The sequence below is a fragment of the Podarcis pityusensis genome (genome assembly GCF_964106645.2).
Source record: "Podarcis pityusensis genome assembly, chromosome: 2".
In the NCBI taxonomy this organism is placed as follows: domain Eukaryota; kingdom Metazoa; phylum Chordata; class Lepidosauria; order Squamata; family Lacertidae; genus Podarcis; species Podarcis pityusensis.
In genome coordinates, this window is record NC_138029.1 from 33,180,770 (window position 1) to 33,196,866 (window position 16,097).

A 16,097-nucleotide genomic window follows, 5' to 3' on the forward strand; every position below is an offset into this window, starting at 1 on the left:
CCCTGAATAGTACAGGATAGGGACAAGAGTTTGGCAGCCTCATTTTAAGACCCAAGTAAAAACCCCTCATGTAACAAAGTGTGTGCTTTGTTTATGCTTCTCATCTCTACTGAAGTCCGCAAAAGATGTCAGATTTTTTTAATGTCCCATCTGCCTGTCTTTTAAAGCAAAGCTTTGATATAGCATTCAGTCTATTCTACTTAATATGCAAGTGTCATTTGATGGCAGGCCTTTACTGAAAACAATCTATACACTACATAACATTGTGAACGGGCTACGTAAAGATGCAGTTGCACCCTTGTTCAGAAGAAAGCATGCATCTTGAAGGTGGATCCAGCAGTACTGTGATTAGTGCCAGACCTCATGCCACAAGCCAACCTGCAGCAACCTTCTGGTGGTGAAGAAGAAGAAGAAGAGTTTAGATTTGATATCCCGCTTTATCACCACCCTAAGGAGTCTCAAAGCAGCTAACATTCTCCTTCCCCTTCCTCCGCCACAACAAACACTCTGTGAGGTGAGTGGGGCTGAGAGACTTCAAAGAAGTGTGACTAGCCCAAGGTCACCCAGCAACTGCATGTAGAGGAGCGGGGAAGCGAACCCGGTTCACCAGATTACTTAAATGACAGCGGAAGAAAGTCCTGGTGGTGCACAGTCACTATAAGCCCTGCTCACTGGGTAACTGGTGCCCAAGCAGGAGGCATCTGAGGAGAGCTGCCAAAGGCTCACTATTGCTGCTTTTGCTATTACTGAACACCCCCCCACACACATCCAGACCCAGCACATACTTCCTTCTCAGACTCCTCTGATGAATGCTGGGTGGCCTCCACTGTACCTTTTGTGTATTTCAATAACTTATATCAGGCATAGGGAAACTCTGGCCCTCCAGATGTTTGGGACTACAATTCCCATCATCCCTGACCACTGGTCCTATTAGCTAGGGATGATGGGAATTGTAGTCCCAAACATCTGGAGGGTCAGAGTTTCCCTATGCCTGGCTTATATACCACTTAATCACAGTCGTCTCTAAGTGGTGTACAGAGGACCTAATACAATAAGACTAAAAAGGAGTTAAAACTATATAAGCAGAATTCAGTTTAAAAGTCTGCTGGGTGGTTGTTTTTTAAAATCTTAATTAGTGTCTGAAGTTCAACAGGGAAGTCTCACCTCATCTAGAATGTGAAACTTGTTATTCTTAGGGTAGGGTGTTTTAGCGCTCTGTGAAAAACCGTATGTGGTATACCGGGCGTAGAAGAGTGATAATAGAGCTAAGGCACTACAATGGTTAGGAATGTGAGTTGCGACACTTCCCAATTCAAATCTCTCATTCTGCATCCCATTCCCCCATGTGGTCTAGATGGCTTTAAGCAAGCCAATGGCACTTTTCTTTAGCCCCACCCATTGAGCCATGTGCAATGTAGAGATAAAACTACCAACCTCCTTTACAGGTCCTGTTATAAGGATTACTGAAATAATGTAGGTGAAATGCTTTGAAGACACTCAAGTGCAGAACTACACAAATGCTATTTTATTAGCAGTGGCAGTAGTTTTACATGCACCCAACACTCTAGAAAAAAACAACAACAGCATGGCACCTTCTAGTAGCCTGGGAGAACTCTTGCTGCTGACTTCCTAACCTGGAAAAACGCTGCAGTTGTGGTTTATTTCTAGAATCCTCCAGTCCATTCCAGGAAATTCCAGTTAATTATATGGGAGGGGTGTGTGGGAGTAGGGGCAGAACCCTAATAGACTCTGGGCACTCTTTATGAATAGGAAGGTGAGGAGAGAGCCTCCAAGCTCTTTATGTGTCAAGGAAACTTAACCCGTTTCCTGGCTGCAGGCCAGGAACGTTTCATGTGGATTTCAAGCCTCAGCCAGGAGATTCTCGGGTGCTAGAAAGAGCCTTTAATTTAAACCAGGTGCCTCTGAAAGAAAAACACTTCATGAAAGGCAAAAACTTGGTTTCGTTCCCTCAAAACAAAAGGGCAATCACGCACATTTTGACTAAAATATTCCCTTTTTGGAACACAGCCTCCATGCTTTAAACAAACTTGCTGAAACCTCATCCATTTGGACAATCTGCATGAAACTGAGACTACCAATATTTCTGGAGCCAGAGAAAATACTTGAGCAGAATGCCAGCTGAGTCCGCCCAAATCTGTGGAGCAAAAGACCTTACAGTATGGAAAGCAGCACACAGGCTGGCAGGGAACAAAGGAAAGCGGGGTTTTGTGGCATTCCTTTGTTGCTGCCGTCTGCAAAACTTAACACTGTGAGTGCCGCAGAAATCTGGGGACACCACAGTGGGTGGACAGGAGTGTGGTTTGTACTGCTTGTACAGCACGTGTCAAGTAAGGCACATGAGACGAGTGATGGTGGGGACTCTGCTGATGTCATGCTTTTGTTTACAGTGCTCATTCAGTTGCTCTTCTAATCTGGTAATGATATGACGGTGGACCACTGCCCAAGGATGTTTCCTCCCACACATGAATTCCTGGATGATCTCAGCACACACAAAGAAGCCATCTGAAGTGCCGAAAAAGGAATGAGGTATCCGCATATCTTGGCAGTGCTGCCCAAAGACATTTTGCTCTCTTGGGCAGAAAATCCAATGGCGACTCCTTCCCATTGTCATGATGATGAAGAAGAAGAAGAAGAAGAAGAAGAGTTTGGATTTGATATCCCGCCTTTCACTCCCCTTCAGGAGTCTCAAAGCGGCTAACATTCTCCTTTCCCTTCCTCCCCCACAACAAACACTCTTTGAGGTGAGTGGGGCTGAGAGACTTCAAAGAAGTGTGACTGGCCCAAGGTCACCCAGCAGCTGCATGTGGAGGAGCAGAGACGCGAACCCGGTTCCCCAGATTACGAGATTACCACTCTTAACCACTACACCACACTGAGCATTATACCAATACATATCATTGGTCTTGCTAGGCCAGAATTCTTTAGCCTTAGATGCCCAGATATTGTTGGACTCCAACTCCCATCACCCCCAGGCTAAAGCTGACTGGGGATGATGGGAGTTGAAGTCCAACAACATATGGGGACCCAAGGTTGAAGAGTATTGATCCAGGCCATGACAATCTACTTCGATTGGCTGCAGCTCTTGAGGAACCCTCTTTCGGCAGGTCTAGCCCATCCCTACAACCCAAGGTCCTTTTCAAATGGAGATGCCAGGGATTGTGCCCGAAACCTTCTGCTGCAACCCAATGGAAAGTTCTCCTGACCAAGCCCCATTGAAATTGAACAAGGGACTAGGCAGTGGAACTTGATCAGTGATGCTGTCAGGGCAGCCGAGTCACCACAAATGCAGCATGACTTGCTCCAGACATTCTGAAGCAAGTGAATACACATTACTATCTAATGATGGAGGCAGACAGCAGACCCTAAATCCAGAGTCTTAAACCACCTAACTGCACGACTAGACTTGTGAGGAACCTCTTGATACACTTTGTATCTGATCCATTATCTACACTCCTGCTCTTAAAATGGGTGCCCCAAATCTGCCACTCAGCATGTACTTGGACATCCAGAAACAGGAGACATGTTACGAAAAAGAAAAACCTGCATAGATGCACAGTCTTTTGGGAAAATTGCAGTATGACATGGGTAGAGTTTGAACTGGCAACATTTGTTTGGTTCACAACACAGCTTTCTTCTCTTTGCCCCTGGATCCCAACAATATCCTCATCCTGCATATTCCACGTCCACAAGTTCTTATAAACAACTCTTGAGCCTTTGGTATCAAAAGGGCAGAGGAATTGCTTTCAAGTCGGAAACCCAGAAAATTCTTCAAAGTTTGAAAAAAATAATAATGCAAACCTTGGCAAGAGCTTATGAAACACTTCATAAATCTCTAGTAAGACATTTGTAGTGTGTCTAATGTCACAGAGTAACAGAAAATGTAACAGAAAACAGTTCAGAAAATGTTCAGACACATCTGTACCATAATTTTAAACGGGCATAAATCATCAGCTTCCTGGTGTTTTTGCTATCGGCACTGCATATCTCAAAACGTCTAAAAGTAGCATTTCGCAACTGGAAACTTGGGGTTATAGACAGCATTTAGGTACACTGTTAAGTAAAAGCTTTCTACATACATTCTCAGCTACTTTGTACACTTACTAAAAATGAGAAAACATACACGATAATGAATTTCTCAGCTGGGGGTTAGCTAGCCTCAGCTGCTGTTAGCAAAAAAATTGCCCTTTGTTTGAGAACTAATGTCTGACTTACCCAGCCAGGACAATGAAAAAATCCAGACGGTTCCATGTGTCTCCCAGGTAACATTTCTTCCCGAAAATCCCTAGTGCAACCATCTTGATGATCATTTCCACAGCAAAGAAGGCAAAGATAAAATCATCAAAGCTCTGGAAGATAAAGAAGCAGGATGAGGAGGTGCACCCTGTGGCAAAGATCCAAGTGCTTAATTGGAGACAGTTCACCATGCAAGGGACTTGACCTCCAACCTAACCAAATGAGGACATCACCCCACACATTCTTCATTTCTCCAAGAGGCAGGACTGGTAGTTATTCAAAACCAGTCTGCAAAAAGCAAGACTGGGGAGATGCCCATTTTACTCACAGAAGCAGGAGTATGAAAAGAGAACAGAGCTATATCATAATGTGGCTGAACACCTCCTGATGTCCAGGTCCAGAAGTGGCTGAAAAATACCATCTCCAACCAGTTGTACGTCTATTGAACAGGACCAGATTTCCTTAGCAAGAAGCCAACATCTGAATAAACTTGAATTAGCTGCCCTTTCTTATTTCAAACTGCCCCATTTTTGTGGTGATGTGAAGAATTCCTCCAGTGGAACTGGTGACCTCTGTTACCTTTTCAGAATCCTAATAGGGTAAAATTTATTTATCAGTGTACCCCCCCAAAAAAAACCACAACACCACAGTGCTGGGTGTTGAATTCTACTGTAGTTCTTGTTTCTCTGCTTATTTCTGAAACGTGTTGGTTTTTCAGGATCCCTTCCACTTAATTTTCACCCAGCGTTTCCTAACTTGGACCTTTGATACAAAGGGTCAATTTCCATGCAACCCAGACACACACCCTTAACCCAAAAACCCATCATGTGAAACAGAAAGCTTTGCACACAGAGAACCCTCAAAGGGTGGTAAGGCATACCCAGTAAGCAGATTCATTCTTCTTTATGGCAAAGGCAATGGAGTTGGTTGGATTACCTCTAAGACATTAAATGCACATTTAAAGCACATGGCAACCTCCAAAGAACCATGGGAACTGTAGTTTCTCCTTTGCAAGGCTACAATTCTGACCAACTTTAACAGACTACAGTTCCCAGGATTCTTGGGGGGGGAGTCATATGTTTTAAATTTATGGTATGGATCTGCCCTAACAAGCACTTTCCTGAAATCATGGAACACAAGAAGCTACATTAAACTAGCTGAGACTGTGGGTCCAACTAGACCAGGATTGCCTTTGCATATTGGTGGCAGCTATCGCAGGCAAATGACTTTCCTATATATTTTAACATAATGTAATTAAATGTAACATATTGCTTAATTTCTAAATGGCATCTGGTGAGGTTACAAAACAAATACAAAAGATAAAACTGGTTAAAATTAACCATAAAAAAAATTAGAAAAGCTTATGTTTACATTTATACCACTTGAAATAGCCATTGCTTCCCTCAAAGAATCAAAGGACTGTAGTCTACCCATCACACAGCTACAATTGCTAGCTACAATTACAGCTCCCAAGATTCTCTAGACCAGAGCTTTCCAAACTTTTCATGTTGGTGACACACCATCATTTCGTGACACAGTAATTCAGTTTTACTAGCAAACCGGAGGTTAAACTAACCCCTTTCCAGCCCCAGGAGGAGTGTGGGGAGCGTTCAGAAGACATACCTACACACTGCAGCCGACACACTAACATGTCCTGACACACAGTTTGGAAAAGCTCTGCTCTAGATGCAGCCACGTGCTTCAAATGGGTGGTGGGGATCTAACCTTAGTCATTTCATTTCAGCAGGCATTTTTAAGTAAGCTTTCCTGATCTTATGGTTAATTTTTACTGATTTTCATCAAGCCCAAAAGGATGCACTTTCTAATGGGATACTTCTAGCAGCAGATGCCAAGAGCTGGCCCTGGGACCCTCTGTGCATGTGCTCTGTCACTGGAACTATAGTTCCTCCCACATGATATGTTATGTCAAACAAGAAATAACCTGTTTTTTAAAAAAAAATGAAAAAAAAAGTCTTTACCTGAAGAATCTTGCAGCGTGGGGAGTCACAGCCCATATCTTCACAAGGGTGGAACATGCCCAGAGTGACACAGTTCAGGAGAATTACCAGCATGCTGACTCTTTCAAACCAGGTGCACAGGAAATCAGTCAAGGAAAACAAGCATTTTCAGAGTGCAAGCTAAGAATCTTCCATTAGCACCAGGGACACCACATTATTAGGCATTAGGGAAATGAGTAGAATTTCCAGGGAGGGGGAGGAGTGGACTTGTTTCCCCAATCTTTTACCTTAGAAGCTGACTATTCATCTACTGGCTATGATTCTGCACACTGTTTGACAGCATCTGCTACTCCCAGAAGTCAAACTGAGATAGTGCCATATTTACTACAATAAAAGGGAAGAGACAATGAAATCATACAATAGTCATCATCTCAGTGGTTTCTGCACAAGTGGAGACATCTTTGTTATTATACACAGGTGCTGCAGGTGCAACTTCCAATGACTTTTTCTTAGGATTTTAGACAAAGACATGATAGAATCAAAGTACTACAAACGGCTACCCAAACAATAGTGCTAAGCAGCACAAAAGTGCTAACTGTTCCAGAGAGGCCCTGTTTTGTTAGAAAATGGGACTTGGTTATTACTTGTATTATTTATTATTATCATTATATATTAGATTTCTATACCTCCTCATAAGATCTCAGGGCAGTTCGCAGAATGAAATACTTATCCACACAAGGCTTGTTTATTTATTAGATTTCTTACCTGCCCTTTATTAGAAGGCCCAATCGCAGGTTACAATAATTTATAAAACACAGTTATGAAAACAAACAAAAGCATTAGTGTTATAAAAATGAGTAAAACAGTTCCAAATGGAACAGAACAGTATAATTTTGTCAAAACAGGTGGGTCCTACAGAACAAAATATCTTAGCTGTCAGAGGTCAAGAGGCCCATCTTTAGCATGTGGCGAAAGCTCTACAGCCTTCTGTGGTGTCAGGGAGGATTCGGAGGTGCAATGGACAGAAGAGGCGGAACAGGGGCTCAGGGATGCGGAAGTGCCCCACAACCACCCAGAGACAGAGAAAGCGGAAGAGAGGGTGGAGAGTAGCCAGAGAGGGTAGGGGCTCAGGGATGCTGAAGAGCCCTGCAACCGTGCAGCCTTTCTCAACCTGTGGGTCCCCAGATGTTGTTGAACTACAACTCCCATCATCCCTAGCTAGCAAGGCCAGAGCTCAGGGATGATGGGAGCTGTAGCCCAACAACATCTGGGGACCCACAGGTTGAGAACCGCTGGTAGAGGTTAGGGAAGGAAGCTCAGACTCAGGAAGGGAGGGAGCTTTCAAATCAGCACAGACAAGGAGGGAAATGAAACTTAAGAATCAAAGATATTGCGTGGGAATCATAGGAAGCCACTCCCCGAATCTGACTCAACGGGTTCGGACGCATAATTCTGAACTGAAGCCGTTTCTTGTAAACATGTAATAAAGACTGTAAATACCACGCTAGGTGTTACTGCGAAGGGGAAACACCAGTCTTTACATGTGGGGAGGGAATTTCATAGTTCAGTGGCTGCTGCAGAGAGAGCACCTTTCCTAGGCCGCCATTCCCTATACTTATGTGGTGGTGGAATTGCCAAGGTCAGACCCATCCCCTAGGTGGGCCCTAAGTGGGGAAATGGCCCATAGCCCAGAGGGTCTGAGAAGCCCACTAGCAACCTCCCCGCTCCAGGACCACAACCAAATGCACTGGGTGGGCAAACAGCTGCTGCTGCTACTGTGCTGGCAGAACCAAGAAATTCAAAAGGCAAGGTGTATACAGTGGGGTAATAATGCAGCTGCCTGACTGGCTGCAGTCAGGATGAGGGCCTCTTCGTTCTTCTCCAGGACGGGTGAATGGCAGCTGTCCTTTCTCTGCTCAGGCAATGAAGGGGATGCTTCATAGTTCAGTTGAGAAAGTCCAGTAGGATCTTCTCTTCTCTCACCCACCCACGGCTGGTAATGTACTTTTCTCCTTTCCTACCCAAGACCCTGGCTCAGCTGTGTTTCGTGTCTTGTCTCTTTTGGCGCATGAAGGAAACTTATTTTCTCTCCTCTCTTCTCCCATATACTTTGTGTGACCCCTCTATTATTAGTAATTAAATTTGTATAGTGCCCATCATCCATAGATCTCATGGATTTATGCACACAGAATAAAAATACAAGATAACATACCCTTCAATATTTCTCCAGTGAAAATAGAGATGTTCTATTCTATTTTTATTATTAATTATTAATTATTAGTATTAGTATTATTTATTATTATTATTATTACCCCATCCATCTGACTGGGTTGCCCCAGCCACTCTGGGCAGCTTCCAACACATAAATAATAATAATAAAACATTAAACATTAAAAAACACTTCCCTATACAGGGTTGCCTTCACATGTCTTCTCAAGTTTGTATAGTTTCTTAGATTCTATTAAGAAGGTGCCTACTCCCAAGTAAATGCAAGAAAATAGGATCATGTTAACTTTCAGCCATGTATTCAAGGGCAGCCCCACATATGGTGTACAGTCCCATCTAGAAGTTCTCACAATGTTGGCCTGCTTTTACTTACTAGTTTCCCCTCCCTCTCATCTGTGTTTGGCCAGAAATGAACTCAATATAAATTCAATGTACTGTCTTCATTTGTACACAGCACATCCTTAGCAAATGGCTGTGCTTATCTTTGTGAAACAATATGTTCTCAACCAAAGAGATGACAAAATTTAAAAATCCTCTATTAAGATTAAAGAGAGTTTCAGGACCAGGTTTTGGCTCCTATGATAAACATGAATAGGTTTAATAAAATTCATGCATTTGGGGGGAAAACACCCCAAAACAGCTCATTCAAAGAAATCCCTACAGTAATTTAGCAACAGACCAAAACAGTGGAGGGGGAAGAAGGCTAGATTTTTGCTGCTAAAGGCAAAATCTGCTGAATGAAAATTAAAAACCAAGTTGTGGAAGTTGGTGGGGCATTTGCTCAAATGGAGCAGCCTCCACTGGCCAGTTCTTTTATTCTAATTATGTGTCTTTTGCACCTGGTTGGTAGATCTTGGGGTTCTAGCTGAAGCAGGTTGCCTAGATGGGAGATGCCACAGCAACAGCCTCCCAGCAGCCTCACTGACACTTGTCAGGAGCAGAAGGGGATGGTGAGAGTAGAGCTGCAAGAGTACTGGACTGGCTTCACAGGTGAATTGCACAGCCCTGATCTCACTGTTGCCTTGCCCCTCCTGGTAAGGGCAGTGATGCTGCTAGGAGGCTACTACTGCAGATCTACCACATTAGGCAATATGCTTCTGTGTATAATTTAAAAATCAAGTAGAACCAAGAAGTATGAATTCAGCCCATCCCTGATTTCGTTGATGGAGTGATAGACTTGGAACTGGATTAAGCTCTGCTCAGCTTGGCATGAAATTCCCCGGGGGACTGGGAGCTTGTCATTGCCTCTTAGTCTTACGTACATCACATGGTTCTTGTCTGTCTAAAATGGGAAAAAATGAATGAATGCCACCTTCAGCTCTTGGAGGAAGAGTAGGATAAAAACATTATGAAGAACAACAACAGGTATGTGCAAGCAACAGCACGGATCCCAGGGCTACAGGGAAGGAGAGAAAGCTGGCTGTGCACAATAGCTCTTGTTCTTGGACTCCTGAGCAACCTGATTTTGTCTCTGCTATTTTAAGAGAAACTGTCCATTTTATTCCTCCCTAATCATGCCGTCAGTACTGTAGATAAAAGCTGAAAGGATATGTGCTAGGAACCAAGTCCATGCAAAGTTTAGGGCAATTTCCTAAGCGACACTAAGAATGCCATAGACGGGAATGAATGATTTATGAATGCTATTAATAAGAGGGACAAAGTGGAAAGGAACCATTTTAAAGCTGAATGTGTACTCTGGTAGCAACTGATTTGCAGACACAGGAAATGCAAGAACTGATTTAAGCCTCACTTGTGGAAAGACCCTCAGGGACCCTTCAAACGTAACAAACTGAGGACCCAGGAAACACTTCTGTGCAGGGGAAAGTGTGCAAATTGCATACAGAATGTTATGGTGATGCAAATTACATCTATGTCTTCATCAGGTATAAGACCACTCACCAAGAGTATGGTGGATACAATGTGCACAGAGAGAAAAACAGTGTGTGTGTGTGTGTGTGTGTGTATGATTATCATACTTCCACCGTCCCACAGTAGTACTTTGAAACAGGGGTATAGCGGGGGGGAGGGGGAGGGGAGGCGTAGCCCAGATACACAATTTTAAGGGTGCAAACCAGCCCCTCCATGCAGGAATCCCCGTTCCACACTGCCTGCTGCCAAGAGTCTCTGGGTCCGAGAGTCCAGCCTGGCCTGGCCTAGCCTTTGGCAGATGACCATCCAACCTCTGCTTAAAAGCAAACTCCTTAAAGACCATCCACCCTACAATGAAGGAGAGTTCACCACCTTCCGAGAGAGTCCACTGAACTGTCAAACAGCTCTCCACTTCTCTGCATCAGGTTAAGTGGTGTTAAAATGCTTTCCTAATTATGATATGCCCTGAATGTAGGTATTAAAAAGCTGGCTGCTCTATAAACCAATTCTGACTAAGAGTTAAGATTAAAATAGAAGAATTCTATAAAACCAGATAAAGCAGACTATTTATTCTCCATGAATAAATCATTTCCAGATGTCCTTTTTATTGTGCATTCATGATTGATGGGTGCTCATGATGGTATTGGGGCCATTATATGTGTTACACTGTTTGCACTTACAAAATTTGGGGTGGCAGATGTGCTTTGTTTCCAGTCAGTGTGTCCCCCATGGCTTCCTGCTCCAATCCTGCCACTTTCGCACCATTTTTTGGGAGGGGGGCAATAGCTGTCCCACTTTTGTTGCACTACAGTAATACCTTGGTTTACGAACTTCATCCGTTCTTAAACCGAACCCGTTCTTAAACCGAGGTGCGCTTTCCCTAATGAGGCCTCCAGCTGCCGGAGCCCTTCCACCATTCAGATTCCGTTCTTAGACAGAGGTAAAGTTCTCAAACCAAGACATTACTTCCGGTTTTGCGGAGTTCGTAAACAGGACTGTTCTTAAACAGAGGTACCACTGTATAGCGCACATGTACCCCTCAAGGTGGCAGTAATGCAATAATATTGGGAAAGCATTGCAGAAGAACTAATGAAGGGGAATGATGTTTGCATAGTACAATGTGAATCGACCAGAAATGCACTATTATTGCATCAATGGTATGTTGCACATCTGACATGTTTTATAACATTGTATACCTGAAGAAATTGCTTTATTGTTTTTAGAAGTTATAAAGAGGGTTTCATTGATTTTTAGAGTTTGCTGATTCCCCCCCTCCAGAATTTGTGTCCATGCGCTTTATTCTGTTTTTATGTTTGATGGCTTTTGCTACAGATTTGCTAAATAAAAATTTAAAAAGTCTTATTTAGTATTATAGTAGCATACGTACATAACAAAAGTAAACCGTATCATAAAACTAGAATCCTGTAGTATGCTCGCCATGCCATAGTTAGTCCCAGGCATGCTGTCTGGAAATGATTTTAATGTGCGATTCCATCCAAACCGTAGAGCCTCAGCCATGTTATCGCTGAGTCTGTGGAGATGTGGTATAGAAACAAATCACTTTGCTGTCCGCCGCCACCCCCCCACTCCATTTTCCTCTTTCCAAAAGCCCTTCCGACTTCTAAATTTGAGAACTGTTGCCAGGGACCAAGTTGGGCTGGGTCAGATTTCAAGAAGCTGACAATTTATCTGACAGGATAAATCGAACTGCAGCAGCAGATCGCACAAAGGGAGGTTTCAGGTCTAGACGGAAAGGAATTTCTCTGTGTCCCTCTAGTGGGCATTTCCAATGACTTCAGGACTCCCGAGGTTAAGACAGTCACTGAAGTCAATATAGATTCTATTCGAGCATCAAGCTCTCCAAACCCTTTAGTGAAAGAAAACGCTGCTGAAGGCTCTGTTTAAACCTGGTTCTGGTCACAGGAAAAATAGTGCAGCATATTGAAAAATCCACATCAGGCATATTTGAGAAATTCACTTTCCCACCCCCCTGCTGCAGTGTGGCCAGAGGCACTGCTTGACCATAATGGCTATACCACTGAGCCTCTTGGGCTTGCCGATCAGAAGGTCAGCGGTTCAAATCCCCGCGACGGGGTGAGCTCCCGTTGCTCGGTCCCTGCTCCTGCCAACCTAGCAATTCGAAAGCACGCCAAAAAGTGCAAGTAGATAAATAGGTAGCACTCCAGCAGGAAGGTAAATAGCATTTCCATGCACTGCTCTGGTTTCGTGTTCTGTTGCGCCAGAAGTGGCTTAGTCATGCTGGCCACATGACCTGTCTGAGGACAAACGCCAGTTCCCTCGGCCTGTAAAGTGAGATGAGCGCTGCAACCCCCCAGTCATCTGCGACTAGACTTAACTGTCAGGGGTCCCTTACCTTTACCTTTTTATACAAATATGTAATCTTCATGACCTTATATAACACATATAGCCTTGTAGGATATATGTTTGGATATAGAAGACTGCAACCCTTACTTGGGGGTAAGGGCCCTTTATCTCAGCACCATGTATTTCCAAGTAAAACATGCATGAAATTGGGCTGGAATTTACTCGTGTCTTGGAGCTGTTCTGAGTGAACTAATTACTTTAGAGTGCACTGAATGAAAGGCGGTGAGAGCTCAAGGGTCAATTGTGCTTTGCCACTGCAGTCAATATATGTAGGACATCAATGCTAAGAAGAAGAGGCAAGGAAACCATGTTTCCTTTGCAACAGCTCTGGCAAACACACCAATAAATACGTAGCTTGATATCTTCACTTTTTACTATCCAGTTCCTTGGTGGAATCAAACCAGAGTAAGTTTCTACAGATGTAGAAACTAGTCGACATCTTGAGGTATATTTCATGGAGCTTAACTTCAATTGGTCAACTCCAGCTACAAAAGCTGAAGCTGCTGTACAGAATTTTGGGCTGGGGTATTGTTTATGGGCTTTTGGTTGTTGTTTCTATGAGGAAACCATTTTTATGAGGAAACTTCACCTTGGCTGTGTACTTTATGGTGAGTTATTTATTTATGACTACTTTTGTCATGTTTGTAATTATGTAAATCTTTTTATGTTGTGAGCCGCCTTGAGCATGCTTTTAATTATGGAAAGGCAGCATATAAATAAAGTGATGATGATATACTGCTTTCTCATCCTCCCTTTGGCATTAGTGTTCTTAAAAGTAGGATGCTTCCTTATGCCAAATCAGACCAATGGTTCATCTCAGCAGTGTCTACACTGATTGGCAGCTAGTCTCCGGGTTTTCTGACAGGAAGTCTTTCCCAGACCTATCACCAGATGCCAGGAACTGAACTCGTGACCTTCAGCATACAAAGCAGATGCCCTACTGATCTGCAGTCCTTTCTGGAGCCATTCCTGCCCCTTCTCCTTTTTTGGCCTCTACGCAGACTGAAGGCACAACAAGCACAGCAAAACTCTGTGGCTCTTGGCACAGCCCAGCTGCTGGCCTTCCTCCATTAGTTTTCTGCAGCTTTCTTTTGAAATCTTATTAGGGATTCTAAACCACAGAAAAAAATTCTAAGTGTTCTTCGCACTATGGATCTCTGGCATAACGAAGGCTATTGCTCAAGATGACAACAACTACATATAGAACATAACGAGCTTCTCTGTGGACAACAGTGGACCACCTTACAAAAGAAGCTTATCAATAGACAACGATGAAGCAACGATGGAAAAGGCCAGATGAAAATATGCTTGCTAAGGATTTGTGGGTCAAAAATATTCCTATTACCAAGGAGCCTCTTTGTCACCAGACTTACACAACAAAATGTCAAAAGGTGGGGTATGTGTGTCACAGATCTTGCACCTACTGATCACACTCGTGGATGTATGCAATCCAGTTGTGTAAAATGCACATTCTTTACCTCCTGTTCTCTTGTCTTTGGCCAGTAGGCCTTGGGAAAACTGAATCTATCTATCCACACACACTAACATGAACCCTGATGGTTGCAAGGATTATAGAGTCTGATATACATTTTGTTCCTACTATATATGCTAACTTAGTTTGCTATATATCACAGCACTCTAAACCATGATTATTTATAGGTGGCACAGTAAGTAGCAAAGCTGACTGCAATTCCTCTTGCAGCATTTTGCATATAAAACCATGGCCTGCAACATGGAGCATCTGTGAACACAAATCCCTAGCATGCGACTGTGTATACAATCATGCATTTCCTTGCTTAAGTGTATTTTTGTCAGCAGTTGTAGAACAGAATGCTGAAGTTATTCAATGGCATGGTGGCAATGATGAGGCAAGTCTTGTGGTAGAAGGTGGGTTTTTTTGAGAAGTCTGATGCCCAGGAAAAGCAGTGAGAGAAGAACTAGGTACTGAAAGCAGAGTAAAGCAGAAGCTGCTGGACAACTCTCAGGTGCAGAAATATATGAGTCTGAAGAGCCTTAGGCTGAGAGGCCACTGGGACCCAGAACTTGACATTCTGCCACAACTGCTAAATTCTCTGTAAGTTTGCACAACTGCATGATCCCAAAGGCTTTGGCAAGATGGACCACTGGACTGATCCACTATGGCAATGCCTGTATAATATTAGGTTTTTCACTGTCATGAAACATTTGCACAAGGCATAGCACATTCATCAAGCTCTTTTTGTCTCTCTCTCCTCTATTCCATTACTATGCAGTTGCATACCCTGTGCCAAATTCATGCTCGGAAGTAGAAGCAGATGATTGCCCACCTTGCCACAGGAATACAATCCAAGGTACCACAATAAAGACAGTTGCAGAGTTCTTTACAAGAGGTCATATTGTGACTATGCCAATGCAGCAGTTTTGCAGCATGCACCTTGTTTTGAGCCTAAATTTGATGGCAATCCTGTGGTAATCACATTTTATAATTTCTCGAGCTGCTGAAAAAAGCATTCATGTTTCAATGTCTTCCCTGCAGTTGCTCTGGCATTTTCTGATTTCTCCAGGTGTCATTTCCACAATAGCTGTCAGCTCCTTATGTTGCCGAGCCTCTACAGTTATAAACCATTGCTATGGCATACAAATGCTGGCAAGTTGGAGCACAAAGGGACTAGGGCGGGAAAATTAGTTGTCCAATACTGTGACATGTGCATGCCAAGCAAAGCTTTAGAGGATCCTTGGCAAAAAAGGGCCTCTGCCCTACAGTGGTGGGTCTGGTGGGGGTCCCTGGAAGGCTTATCCTGGCCATATTGGCAACCTCTAGTGGTTCACTTTTTTCCAAAATTCTCCGGACAAGAACTCTACTTCTAGGGAATAGGTGACTGTTGCAAATAGGTAATGTTTTTAAAAATAGCTCTCAGGATATCTAATTTTTACTATTGATTGATTGTATCTATATCTTACCTCTTTCTCTAAGGAGCTCAAGGTAGCAGACATAGTTTGCTGCATCCTCATTTAATCCCACAACAATCCTGTGAGGTAGGTTAGGCTGAGAAGCTGTGGCTGGCCCAAGTTCGCCCAATAAGCTTCATAGGTGAGTGGGATTTGAACCCTGGTCTCCTAGGTCCTAGTCTGACATTGGCTTTGTGTTGAGCCCTGCCAGAACACTGGCAGCTGCCAAAGAATAATATGTGGTGGCAGCTCCACACTCGATGGCAAGCATGTGTACACGAATGTGATGAGGCCGAGATGGACTAGCCTACACTAGAATTGTGCCATACCCCAGCACAAGTAGCACTACAAAATACTCCCTCAACACAACTGAGACACTGGCTCTATCACATTTAGTTGGCTGAATGGATGGCTTTCTTGCATATTTTTTAAAATATCAATTTCTTTCTTGCATTAAAAATAAAACAGCAACTTATC

General features: G+C 43.4%; 1 protein-coding gene across 13 annotated transcripts in view; it reads right to left on the reverse strand.

Moving 5' to 3' along the window:
- CACNA1G (calcium voltage-gated channel subunit alpha1 G) overlaps nt 1-16,097 on the reverse strand; it is a 327,715-nt gene that overhangs the window by 160,253 nt on the left and 151,365 nt on the right. For all 13 annotated transcript variants that reach the window (XM_080993532.1, XM_080993526.1, XM_080993530.1 and 10 more), the window contains exons 2-3: nt 6,234-6,345; nt 4,234-4,367 (exon numbers count right to left, since the gene is read on the reverse strand). In XM_080993532.1, the coding sequence (XP_080849658.1) occupies nt 4,234-4,367; nt 6,234-6,345 (246 nt within the window). The remainder of the gene's footprint in view (nt 1-4,233; nt 4,368-6,233; nt 6,346-16,097) is intronic.